The 14418-nt window shown below is 46.6% G+C and overlaps 1 protein-coding gene across 6 annotated transcripts in view; it reads left to right on the forward strand.

Annotated features, from left to right (window-relative positions):
- Positions 1–14418, forward strand: part of MYOT (myotilin) — a 476183-nt gene that overhangs the window by 438236 nt on the left and 23529 nt on the right. For all 6 annotated transcript variants that reach the window (XM_085617966.1, XM_085617971.1, XM_085617967.1 and 3 more), the window contains one exon: positions 1525–1658. In XM_085617966.1, coding sequence (XP_085474092.1) covers positions 1525–1658 — 134 coding nt within the window. The remainder of the gene's footprint in view (positions 1–1524; positions 1659–14418) is intronic.

Below are 14418 nucleotides of genomic sequence, written 5' to 3' on the forward strand. Positions count from 1 at the left end.
AAATTGAGTTTAGCGTGAGAAAGCTTGGGTGGTTGCATGGGTACGCCCATGCACCACCATTGGCACGCCCCCACAGCGCAAGGTAGTGCAAACCCGGCGCAAAATTTAGTAAATCTCTCTTATAGAGTAGTGAATTGGATGAAGTTGAAGGTCTTTTATGTATTTGATTTTCTACAGTAGGAGTAAAGTAATAAATATATAGATACATAACTACATAGAAAGGTATACATGTATATGAAAAAAATAAAGAGATATAAAGTTGAATTATGTAAAGTCTCATATGTACCTGTATGGATAAATAGTAAGAAACTCAGACTTTGAAATGTTGCTATATCTAAAGCTAATTTATTTATTTATTATCTTTTTATTATTATTTGTATTCTATTTTTACCAATATTTCAATAGTGATGCACAGATAGATACCATTGTTCTGATCATATTTACACATTATGATAGATAAAATAAAAATAGAGACTAATGAGCATATATTCAAATAACTTATATGACTTATCACTTGTAACTTATATGTAAACCATGCAGTGACCTTATACATGTTAAGCATAAAATAATATATATATATATATATATTCTAAACATGGTTAATATATACGTTTGTTAAGCACACCTAGAAGACTATATATTTTCAAACCATAAGTAGTATACATAGTAGAACAAAGAAATGCACACAGGCAGTCCAGGGTTCCCACTTAATTCAGAGCCAATGATGCTATCTTGGCAACTTCGACCAACTCCATAAATGCCAAAGTTTCACAAATATTTCCGGCTTTCTGGACATAATGGGGATTTTGCCCCCCCCCCCCCCTCACCCCATTTGAAACGGGACCAGATACTGCCCATTTGGCCTCTAACTTGTTTTTTTTACTGGAGCAGATTTATCTGTGGTTGTGTTTGTGGCAGTGCCATAGTCGTGATAGAATTACAGTGGGACCCTTTTGGTCATATTGCCCATGTATTGGCTTTCGTGAACTATTGTGCAGAAGAAGATCGAGACTCTGCTGTATAGACCAACTTTGGCAAACCACTTGTATGAGGATGCAGGGAAGGGTATGTGCATCTGTTTGGTTCACGAGAGCTACCCCTTTGCATTCAGAAGGCAATGAAAATCAAAAATTGGTTATCGTATGTTCTGCACCATTGTCCATGCTGACCATTACCATATTCAAATCACATTTCCCCAACCTGGAAACACTAACTGCAGGAGAAACTAATCCTGTAACCGAATTGTTCGCCACCAAAGCCGAATTATATTTCTTTATACATCTGGTATTTCAACATTTTGGTCGCTCCTTTTAGGGATGGGCTGTTTATTTAATGAGCTAGAAACCTATAGAAAAATAGTACTTTGGCAAAAGTCCCACAATAAATCATTTAGTAAGTGTAGAAAGCAATGACTTCTCAATTCTAATACAGAAGACCAAACCAAGACAATTTTTAATATGGTATAGGATTGAAATGTATATTCCTAAATCTCCTTTCACCTCAGCTCTTTCTTTCAATTTTCAGGTTGCTTCAAGATTCCAATGGTAAAATCTGTCTCCTTATTTATAATGTGAGCAAGAAAGATGATGGATGGTATACGATATCCGCAGTAAATGAGGCTGGAGTAACTACATGTCATGCACGAGTTGATGTTGGAAGTAAGTGTCATTGAGCAAGTCAAATGAATTTCCAGATCTCTATCACACACACGAACACATGTTCATTCATCGATATATTTACATATGTGAAGCAACTGCCCTGTATTGTGAGATGAAATGTGTGAGCAGAAAAGATGGGTCACAAGAAATGGGGAACTGTAGAGGAACTGACCTAAAGGCATCAGAACCAGATCAGATAGAACACATTCAATTCTGTCTCAGGTCCTTCTGAAATATTAAGTTTGCCTCTGCATTTATACAAACATTGGCTAAAACACTAATTCTAAAGATACCTCACATTGGATGTGTTTAGTGCTCTGCTTCCTTCCGAGTTCTTCACTTTATAAATACATTCAATACAATTGAATACTGTTTTGGTAAAAATATTAAACAATCATTGTTCTACTTGTTTGTGCCATTAATATTAAAGCTTCTTGGTTATTGTCACTTGCTAAGTTAATACACATTCAAAACTAGTGCATGTATAAACATTGTGGAGCAGTGCCTACACTACTGTACGTTGATTAAAGTAACATTGGTTCAGCAGTATCTACTCACACTGGGCCCAATTCATTGATTCTACTCACACATTAAATTGCACCAATATGGTGTAATTATACTTATAAGAAAATCTCCTCACAGAGTAGTAAGATGATGTTGCAGGACCGGAATACCTTGATGAGTAGAACACCAACAAAGCTATGAGCTTGTAGGTATTCACAAACCTTTGCAACACACATTCCCACTATTGACAGGGAGCAAAAAATGGAAGTGAAATGAGGGAAGTGAGGCTCGGGTGGCAATTTCATGGACAGCAATTAGTGGGAAAAAAAAGTAGACTGTCCCCTAGTGACAGGGTGTAGGAAGGGTGGTAAAGGGAAAAAGAATCTATGTAAACATTGTAAAAAAACAAACAGAGCCCTGTTTCAAGATTAATGTAATTCACACTTTAAAAACATTGCAATTGGTGGTGGCCAGATGAGCCAGCATGGCAGACGCTTTTTAGAGCGCTCCGGCCCACCATGCTCAACGTAATAAAATATCCTCCTTAGCTCCCCATATCGATTAACCAGGTCGTTACTACAGACAACTAGAAGCCCTACGGCAAGATCTGTGTTATTGCCAGGGTGGCAGCCAGTGACAGACGCATATTAACGGCCGGAGACACTCCTGGGCAGGTCCGCCTGGGGGAACGCCGGCACTTGCCTGTCAAGAAGGCCGGGGCTGAGTGGAACTGCATCGAGCATTCAACGTGGCGCCCATCGTCGGATGGGCGGTGGGGGTCTAATCCCATAGGCGGACTCGGTGTGCTGCTACAGGGCTGGTAGATGATCTGGCCATCACCTTGTCGCTGGAGGAGGCTGGGTGCCGCCGCTGCGGTCTACATCTGGAGTGCCCTGCCGGTGTTCCGGACCACTTCCGAAGGCAAGACACTACAACTCAACGGTAGAGCGACGACCGTGGGACCCCTGAGACGCCTGTAACGTCCCGGCCTAGGGTGTCTGACACCGCCTCCCCAATGGGTTGGCCCGGGAGAAGAGTTCAGTGCCCAGCTGTGTGCTCCGCCGGAGGTCTGCGGTGACATCAGTGGTGCAGTGAGCTGAGGGGGGCCTGCTCGGATTCTGGTGCGGCGAGCTAGTGACCTGGCTCGTCTTATTGATAGGACATGGTCACCACAGTCCGAGACCGTGCAGCTCCCGGTCAAATGATTTGGGGCAGTGCGAGACCAGATCGCTCCATGGAGGAGAAGCGCCTCCACCCGGCTGGATGGCTGGCGGCGGCGGGATCCCGCGGTGGAACATTGACGGTGGGAGCACTGGCAGGCCCAGATGACACCGGCTCGGGCGTTCAGCTTCTTGCTGGGAGGAAATTCATGAAGTCTGTGAGCTGGTGTTGATAGCGGCGACTGTGGGGTGGCCTTGTCCTTTGCTCTTAGCGGCGGACAGATCCTCCCGGGCCCATTGAGATCTTGCTGCTGTTGAAGACAAGATCTTGATCACACATATACACAGCTCACACATTGAGTGGAACGACTGAGACAGTCTGGACCCTTGACGACGAGCCTGGGGTGATTGAGTCCGCGGCAGCCGCGGGGTGGACATGGTGGTGGGGCTTGTGGTGTGAGAGACTGACGCGCCTTGCTTGGTTCCAGGCATCCCCCCTTCCCCTTGCACCTTCTGGCTGGAATAGACGGCTCTGGTCGGGGTGCACCCATTAAGGCCTGGAGAGGCGTGGAATCCACCGGCTCGCTACATCGCTGGTGTGTGGACAGGGATATGGATTGACTCGGGCAGCCCCCCTGCTGATATCCGCGGGGGCCGGTGCCACCTCACTACATAGCCATCTGCTAAACATCGGAAAAGGCGTGGGAGCTGTTGGGAGTCAGTGGTCCGGCGGGTAAGATCCTCTTATAGGGTCTGCCTGTGGTCAGTCTCCGGTGGCGGAATCAGCTGTGGTAGCCCCGGTGTGGCTTGCTGCTCAGGATGGGCCGAGCCCATGAGGTCTGAGTTCCGAAACAACCTACGCTTCGTGGGATTTACTGAGGGATGCAAAGGGGCTTCCGCGATGGAGTTTATGGTTACGCTCCCTTAAGTTGGAGGATCCCTCTCCTCATGCTTTGTCGTGGAACGAGCCCATGGAACCCTGGCGGCGAGGCCTCCTCCTGGGGCGTGAACCCCACCTGGTCATCACCACACTCCTAAATTACATGGACATGGATGCGATCCTTCAGTTTGCCCAGAACCACAGAGATAAGCTGATCCATCATTCACAAAACATCATGATCTTCCTGGACTATACGCGCCTTGTACAACAGCAGCGTCAGTCCTTTGTGGCCGCCAAGTGCAGATCTCAACATCCAATATATGTTGTTGTACCCCGCACCGATGTGGGTAATTTACAAGTCCAAAGCTTTATTCTTCGATACTCCAGAAGATATATTCAAATGGACTGAGGAGACTACCTTTCTTAAGCCTAAGACCCCACCACCGCTGCAATCACTCTTCTCAGAATACTAGACAGAATCGTCCAAAAATTCATTATTCGCGACGAAGGCATAGATCGAGATCCAACTGGTACTCCCAGACACAGGGACACAGGGACAAGACTCATAATTCATTTGTATTGTGTTTCTCTCTCTTCTCCGTCCTCATTCCTTTCTGCTCCCTTTCCTTCTCTTTCATGAGGGAGATTAGTCCAAGGAATGTGCCTAAAATCCTAGGACCTGGTCCATGCAAGGAACCGAACGTTACGGTTGGCCTCACGAATCCCACCCAACGTTCCAAAGGACATGATTGGGGTATAGAGTTTTTGGGGGATCCATTGGTGTGAGGCCCCCTGGTCCCCCGTTGGAGTCCTAGGAGTGCCCCCACCATGACAGGTACTTCAAGTTTTCTGAGGTATTGGAGTGGGGGAGGGGGTTGGGATGTTTAGTTTAATTAGGGTTTGTTTATTGTAGACTAGGCACAGGCATACGCACCCACCTGATCCCACACACCTCACACATGCATACCATCACCCCTAAGTAACAACCAATGAGAGACATACAGATGGCTCATCCTGGTGAGATCAACATTATGACCTAGAATGTGTGGGGAATGTTAGATAAAATCAAGCGGGCGCAGTGCAAAAACAAGCCAAAAGAATAGAGAGAGATGTATTGCTGATGCAAGAGACCCACATGAGGGGGAATCGAGCCCCTTGCCTGGCACGGTATGGATTCGACCAAATATATCACTTCGGATTCACCCGGGTATCATGGGGCACAGTTATCCTTATTCATCACAGAATTCCCTTTATGTGCACCCAGACCTGGCTAGACCCGGGGGTCTGTATACCATAGCAGCAGATGCACTATACGGGGAGCCCCTGATTTTAGGCAATTTCTACGTCCCCCACTAGGACACACCTCTGTGGAGAGAGTCTTACTCTTATGAGGTTCCCTACTGGACGGTCTCTCGGTAATGGGAAGAGACTGGAAGGATACCATGCAGCCCACAGATAGATGGCACAATGGCGAACATGACCACGCCACGAGTGAATCAAAGTTACACTTCCTAGCATCCATATTGGGGTGGTCTGATGTGTGGAGTGTTTACCACCCACTGAACTGACACTGAATACACCTTCTTTCGATTAGAATACATTTCCCTTCCACTGTCACACATCCACAGGGTCGCGTCTACCTCTATTCCCCTGCTGGGTCTCTCCGACCCTTCACTTGTGTCACTCAAACTGCACATAGGACCTTAGCGAACCCGATTCTGATGGAGAATGTCACCCTGGCATTTGAGGGACCCCGAGTATGTGACAACCCTTCACCAAGCTGTCACAAATTACTTTGCGCATAATTAGAAGACACCGTGTTCTGCTCGGATCTAAGTCATGCTGGATAATATTCACCACTTGCTGTAAGTTCCTAATTGAACTTACTGGCGTTACATTACTCTATTGTTATGGTTATCATGCCATGTGCCTTTGGAATCCTTGTCATGTACATTTTTGGATATTGGACATCTGCATAATTTTATATCGCCTTCATTTGGATTACCTGTGTAATACTGTGAACAGAAATCACATGGTTGTAATAGTTTTCCGCTTGAGTCCGCATCAGTTGCAATTGGACAACAACAGATTTGATTGTTCTGTGGCTGTACTCTTACTTCACCCTGAAAAAGTCCTATGTCAAGAGGACAAAACGCGTTGGCTGATGACTTTTGTTTAAATGGAATAAAAAAGAACAAGACTAGGCGACTATGCATCAGCATTGATTTTTTGTATCAAATCAGATTTCTTCAATGATTATGCACGCATTCTTGCACAGACTCTAGTGTTGACAAATTGTGGTGCTGAGCCAATCTAGTGGTTTTTTTTGCATAATACAGTGTCCGCGTCCTCTGGAATAATTCTATGGGAGGCCTTCAAGCCCACCATAAGTGGAGTTGATATTGGCTACTATGCTGGGGCAAAATGGCGCCACCTCGCACAAATTGTAGACCTGGAGTCTTGTCAGCGAGGTCTCGAAGATGAGTTACGGGCAGGAGGTGGAGACCAGGCCCACCACCAGCTCCTTTTCTTGCAACAACAGATTAACCAATTACTCACAAACAAAGCCCAGCAGGTGTGGCAGGTGACCCAGCACAGAATTTACTAATGGGGCGACAAATCGAGCAAGACCCTACATCGTCTATGTAAAGCAACACAGTCACAGACTCCAACACTGGTACTTCAGGCTGCTGATGGCACCCTATGCACAAATCTCCAGACGGTGGCCCAAACATTTGCCGTGTATTACACAGACTTGTACAGGAAAAAGGAAATTATATCTGCAGATCTAATTAGAGAATTCCTACGCGATATACCGCCAAACCCAGTTTCAAATGTTGTGCGTGATCAAATGGATGCCCCTATCATGATGGAAGAGCTCACCACCGCTCTGCACGCTATGCACCCAGGCTGGGCCCCTGGTCCAAATGGTTTCCCAAGTGAATTCCTCAGAGGATGTATTTCCCTGATGGGCTCTCATTTGCTTAGGGCACTACAGGTGATTCTCGAACAGGGGATTCTTCCGCTTGATTGGCGTCATGCCGAAATCATAGTATTCCTATAACCGGGACGTCGCCCTGATGACCCATCTTTATATCACCCCATTTCACTATTGAACTTAGAAGTCAAACTCCTGGCCAAAATCCTGGCAAATAACCTCCTACTACACATATCGGAACTTGTCCATTCTGACCAGTTCAGCTATATACCACAATGGTCCCCATGCCACAACATCAGGCGGGTACACAATGCCCTTACCATGGGATCGAGGCTTGGACGTCCTACTAGCAGACATTGACAGAGCATTCGACTCACTGGACTGGGACTATTTATTCCTCCTTTTACAAGCGCTAAACCTCAGTCAGAAATTCCTAGCTTGCGTTCGCCTATTGTACACTGATCTTTCCGCCTCTATGTGAGTGGGCGTAGCTTTATTGGCCCCATTTCCCATCAACAGGGGCATGCGTCAGGGGTGCCCACTATCCCCGCTCCTTTTTGCGCTCGCTATAGAACCCTTGGCAACATGAGTGCGGTGGGACCCCCTGGTCCGGGGCTTAACTGGTCTCAAGAGGTGTCGGACAAGATTGCATTATACGCAGACGACGTCCTGTTTTTCCTGACGGACCCGGGGTTCACAGGCACACGGATACTGCAGATCCTTGGAGTATTTGGGGAAACGTCAGGTCCCTGCATGAACCCAACCAAATCCATATTATTCCCAGTGTGTGGCGCTCAGGGACGGGGCACATGGGCATCGCAGTTGACACACGCCTCTGACGGTTTCCAATACTTGGGTGTTTATATATCACCCGATCAGACGGTGTCCTGGATGCGCAACATAAACGATGCAGAAAACCGCGCCTGCAGAAATAACTTACGGTTTATAGGTTTTCCGGAAACCATAGAAGGATCAGATGCCTGTGCTTTCTTGCATAGATGGCTGATGGACTCACTCCCCGACACACAATTCTCCTCCTGTTTTGTGATCGAAAGGGCACATAGAATACCTGGGGCAAAACCACCAGCAGGCGCCCCGCCATGACCGTTGATTGCGCGCTTCCTCAATTATCAGGATAGAGACCTCGTCCTTAGGGAAATGAGAAGCAAGGGAGAAATACGGATGGAAAACACCAAAATAATGGTGTTCCTAGACTACTCCAGGGACGTGCAAAAACAACGCAAGACATTTGACTCCGTAAAAGAAAAGCTATGGAATCTTCAGATCACGTACATGTTGCTCTTCCCGGCCAAACTCAAAAAGATCTACCAAGCTAAAGCTAGAGGCCTGGCAGTGGTTGGGAGAGCGCCCTCCAAAAAAGACACAAGGGGACTTAGCAGCACTCCCCAAAAGAGGCATCACTCAGCAGTAGGCCAAGGTCACAAAGGCTAAAATCGAGGACTAACACAATTACGTCAGGTGAGCAAACCAGAGTGACACCAAACCGAAGTAGGAAAACTGCCAAATCGAATCCCCAGGCATTGGACTCGGAGGTACACACCCAAAAAACAAGCCCAGTAGAGAATCCCGGGACACAGAGACCAGGCTGCAGCACTCCACAGAACGCATAGACCCAGACATTTCTCCCGATTCGAATGGTGACCACCCCTTGATGCAGAACATAAATCTCCTCGAGGAACATACAGAAGACGATCCTGCGATTGACACGGCCACTCAGACCAGACAAACAGACACTGAAGACTGATGAGCAGTATCGGCCACTGGAGGGCCATAGGGACAGTAAGCTTACAAGGAGCCTGCTCCTCCCCCGTGTGTTTATTCAAGTGCATTTGTGTTCCCTTTCCCCTTCTTCCTTTTATTTTGTTTTTGTAATATTTAAAGTCTGAATTATTGTGTTGATTACATTTAGTGGGGTGTCTCCCTTACATCTCCTTCAACCGTGGACACCGGGCAGGAATACAAGCCAGAGATATTAGTCCAGTGGGCGCCTGGGTTAGTCCCATAAAAAGGCAAAGACGGAGCTAGGAGAGTAGGGACACATCCGAGGGAGGGTTTTTGGAGGGTGGGCGACTGACCTCTCCAATCCGAACACGACACAGTTGGTCATGTTGAACCAAAGGGTAGTCGGTTGGCCGGTGGGGGAGTGTGGGTGGGGTAGGGGGGCGGTGGGGTGAGGGAATGACCATAGTTAGTATCCAGGTTAGAATAGGTAACACATTTTGGGACATCAGGAACAGAGATGCAGAGACCTAGGAGGCAGTTTCGGCAGTGAGAAACAGAACCCACAATCGCATCATGGCAACACATAGCAACGACACATACTCAATCCTTTCGTGGAATGCAAACGGGATGGGGAACAAAGTGTAAAGAGGCCTAGTGTCGGCATATATTAAGAGACTGAAGCCCGACTTAATATTTTGGCAAAAGACACATCTGAAGGGTACCCAATGCGGGTTCCTGGGTAGAGGGGCGTACAAGACCAAAGCCCACGCAGGGTTTTCCACCGGGGCGAGAGGAGTTGCCATCCTAATTAGGAAATGTCCGCCGTTTAGAATTGAACACCCTTGGGCAGACCCCAACGGAACGTATGTGGTGGTCAAAGGCATATGGAACAGGAGGGACATTACTTTTATAAGCGTATATGCGTCCCCAAGATTACAAAAGCTGATACTAGAGAAACATGCAGACATTATCCTAAAGGCGGGTTCCAGCACCCACCTTTTAGGAGAAGACTTTAATGATGTAATGGACCCTCTGTCCAACCGTACTACGATCCCTACGGGATGCCCCAAAGAGACGCAACTCAAACGTTTCAGAGACACGTTGGCGCCAACAGATATATGGCGAAGACACCAGCCCCAGGTTAAAGCCTATTCCTTTTATTCAGGTGCCCACAAAGCGTTTTCAGGGATAGACTGGGGAAGTGACAGGGGTCCAAAAAAGAGAATATCTAGCGAGAGTCCTTTCAGACCACTCACCCCTTTAGCTCATAGAGTGCAGACAAAAAACGCTCTAATACTGGGTGGAAACTTAATGCCTGGGAACTTAAGGACCCTAAGGTTGCCATAGAAATTAGAGTGGACTCAGAACTTTACTTCACAGAAAATATGGGGACCGTAGAATCCGCTATCAAACTCTGGGAAGCATATAAAATGGTCTAACAGGATAAAGCCCAGAATATAATAGCCTATAAAAAAAGAAACAGAGGAGATTACAGAGATCGAATCTAAGCTCCTTCCGATCGAAATGCAAGCCCTCACGAATAACAACCCTTCACTGTTACGGAGAATGCGAATTCTCCGACAGGAATAGTCAGCCCTGGCCAGGAAGGATGCGCAGCATGCGATACAAGCCATGTACCGGCACCTTTATGACACCGGAGCCAAAATGGGCTGATTGCTTGCGTGGCTTAGTAAGAAAGAACTAGACAGCAGATGGGTGACTCAGATAGACACAGAAGATGGCCAGATACATACGACGCCCATGGAGATAACAGACGCCTTCGCTCGGTACTACGAGGCCTTCTATGCAAACCGTCCCCTGGCAGAGACGCCACAAATAGAGAGTTACCTTGAGACAATAGAAATCCCCAAACAAGCAATAGAGGATGCCCAAATGCTGGGCGAAAAGATCACGCTCGAGGAAATTAGAGAAGCCATCAGTCAGTTGAAAACAGGGAAAGCTCCTGGTCCGAATGGAATACAGCCTGAACTCTTTAAACTGAACGCGGCACTATTAAGACCTCATTTCTTGAATCTGTTTTTAGTATCACAGACGGTGGGTAGCCTCCCAAAATATCTTCGATCGGCTACAATAGTGGTAATACCCAAAAAAGACAGGCCGCCTCAGAATGTAGCTCCTCATACCCACCCATCTCTCTCCTCAATATAGAAACAAAAATATTAGCTACAGTGTTAACTAGTAGGCTTACCGAAGTTATATCCAGCCTTATCCACCGGGATCAATCAGGCTTTATGCCAGGGAGGTCCACAAGGCTAACCTTACGGAGGCTATACAATATGCTGGAGGTAGCAAGTACCAGAGCAGATGCACACCTTATACGATCACTCGATGCGGAAAAAGCATTTGACACCGTACACTGGCCCTTTCTTATGTCAACCCTAGAAACATTTGGATTCTGCCCCATATTTAGGTGATGGCTAACTATTCTATGCAAACAGCCCCTGGCCAGGGTACGGGTCAACGGGTCAGGGGAATTCCCAATAGAGCGCGGGACACGCCAGGGATGCCCTTTGTCTCCCCTCGTTTTTGCTCTGGTGTTGGAGCCTCTTGCATGCGCCATTCAGGCGCATCTGGACATAACAGGTTTCCGGAGGGAAGAGAATGGGACCATCAGTGAGCGCATATCACTATATGCAGACAACATCCTTCTATATGTCACAAACCCTAGAGAGACACTTCCAACTATTCTGGATAGCTTTGAGTGCTACGGCACACATGCCGGGTATAAAATTAACTGGAAAAATCCTGTCTTTATCCAGCAGGGCAGGGTGGGGGACCCTTTGGACATATGAGCTGGCTTCAAGTAGAGAATGACGGAATAAAATACCTGGGAATATATGTTACCACCGACAAAACGGAAGCCCTAAATCGCAACATCTACAGAGTTCTCAAAGAATTTAGTACTGATGTAGAAAGATGGAAGACATTGCCCCTGACGCTATTCGGTAGAGCGGCACTCTACAAAATGATAGCACTTCCAAAATTCTTATATATCCTCCAGAACACATATCATCCGGTCCCAGAAGAGGTCTTTGTAAAGATTGACGACTCATTGAGAACGTTGTAGCGGGGCGGGAAACCCCCCAGAGTGGCGCTTTCAACGCTGCAGCGTAATCAGTATAACAGAGGCATATCCCTACCAGACATTAGGGCATACTATTGGGCTGCTCACTTCATGGTGGTTAATGACTGGGAGCATATGCTGGGCGATCACCCCACATACGGACTGGAACGCACACAATTTGAAACACGCCCACACACACTATCTCTATGGAGGGAAGGGAATCACAAAACTATTAACTGCCACACGAGTGGGGATGACTGCGAGGAAAAAAGCGGAACGGCAAATGAAGTGGAACAACTGGGTTACGAGGCAAACCCCTCTTGGGGTATGAGGGAGGCTTAAAGAATTTGCAAAACTGAGTGGGTTCGGAGGGTGGGACCTGTTGGATATCTCCCAAATCAAAGATATACTAGACCAGACAGAGCTTGCTGCGTTTTCTTTCTTCCAAAAAGAGTATGACCTTCATCAGAAACAATACTATAAATATCTGCAGCTGGCACACGCATGGGGGACACAGCGAATAGATACAGATAACCTCCCCGAGTGCGCCCCGCTAGACGGACGGCTCCTCATGGGCAAAATTAAAGAAAAAGCAGTCTCCTGGACATATCGGACAATAATAAACAACAAACCTGATGCCCTCTTGAAATTGAAGACAAAGTGGGAAACCGACCTAGGAGACTTAGACGACTTAGATTGGAAAATTGCGTTGATGCACCCTCGGGAGTTAGCCTTAGGCTTATCCAGTTTAAGTACCTACATAGGATTTATTATGATAGAGCATGGTTTCATCGAATAGGGAGGGCTGACGCACCTAACTGCCTTAGATGTAACACGGAATTTGGCACTTATTTTCATTTGATCTGGGAGTGTCAGAAAATAGAGGAATACTGGAGAGCTCTATTGACAGAGCTAGAGGATATATTAGGGGACAAGATACCTCTGGAACCCAAGTTTGTGTTAGGCATACACACAGAAGTCGATCTTCCCAGAACAAAACTAACACTACTTAACCTGGGACTAGTGGTAGCCAAGCGTGACTTAGCACGCAAATGGGGGACGACACAGAGACCTACAGTTGATGAGTGGAGAAAGGGAATGGACATGTATATGACAGGGGAGAAGACGACATATATGGTTCGTGGCTGTCCTAAAAAGTTCCAGAAAATATGGAAACCGTCGATAAACCACTATGGTCTCCTGGTAGAAGACTCACAAGGGGTCCTCACAGCCACATGGTAGTCAAAGGGAGGAGGGAAGGAATTGAGACGAAGGGCAATTGAGATGTTCATTGTATTAGTTTATATATCATTGTTGTACACAATACTGCCTCTAAATGAAAATGTTAACATGGCTCTGCTTTTGTTTCCTGAATTCAAGAAAATGCCAATAAAGATATTTAAAAAAAAAAAACAATGTGTCAAGAACCATTTTGCGTTTGACTGGGATCTTGGCTCAATTTAAAGCCAACCCCAATGCAGGTACATCGGGTCTTCTGGTTTAAGTTTTTAACTTGAGACTTAAACTGTTTTTGGAAGTCAAAGTCTTCTACATGAGCAAGGTCTAAGTCCAAAGCTGGTGATGGTCCTTTGAATGTGGATACTTCATTGTCAAGCTCCTGCTGAAGCCGTTGGTTTAAACCCCAAACGTTCCAGGTGGGACCAAGCTGGATTTCATAGACACTGAGTTCAATTTGCCATTGTGATAGATTTGCCGCCTCGCCCCAGTCCAAGATTTTACCTTCAGAATTGTTACCTTTCTAGTTTTCAAAATCCACCATTGGGATCTTTATCACGAGGTCCTGCTAAACCAGTTTTCAGCAGGGGAATATGCTACGAGCAGTACAAACTTGGTTGTCTTGCCTGCTCAGCGTACCCCTTCCTGGAAAAGCCGCTGTACCATATCCTGGTTCTCCAGAGGTAGAAATAAATTAAAAAGTTCCGCAAATGCTGGCAAATATTCTTCTGATCACTCCTGCAGCCCACAGGGCCTCGGGCTAGGATTCTAGGCACCCACTCTCTATCCAGTCTGGGTTCCTACAGTGCCCAGTCCTCAGTTGTCAGCTGGATTCTCTTGCAATCATAAATGCTCCTACTTTGTGTGTCACTGCTGCAGGTAAAGAGAGTCAACCACTTCATTCTAGGAAAGCAGCCCAGTCTCTCTGAGTGCCAGAAGGTAGTCAAGAGTCATTGAGCTTGTTTCCTCCAGCAGGGTCTCCTTCCTTCATAATGTCTTCCCAAATCTAGGAAACATCTGAGGAGATCGTAGGGAGGGGTCAATCTTATCCAGTGCACTAGCCACCGACTGGAGCATTTCCTACACCGAATCCTAACTATTGTTGCAGAATATCCTCACCTGCTTTTTAGGTCTCGCCTACGCAGTGCGCATGCGTTGCATAGGAAAAAGACCTCTTGTAATCGATTCCGTTTCGCAGTGAAAAACGTGCATGC

The sequence above is a fragment of the Triturus cristatus genome, chromosome 7 (assembly GCF_964204655.1).
Source record: "Triturus cristatus chromosome 7, aTriCri1.1, whole genome shotgun sequence".
Classification (NCBI taxonomy): domain Eukaryota; kingdom Metazoa; phylum Chordata; class Amphibia; order Caudata; family Salamandridae; genus Triturus; species Triturus cristatus.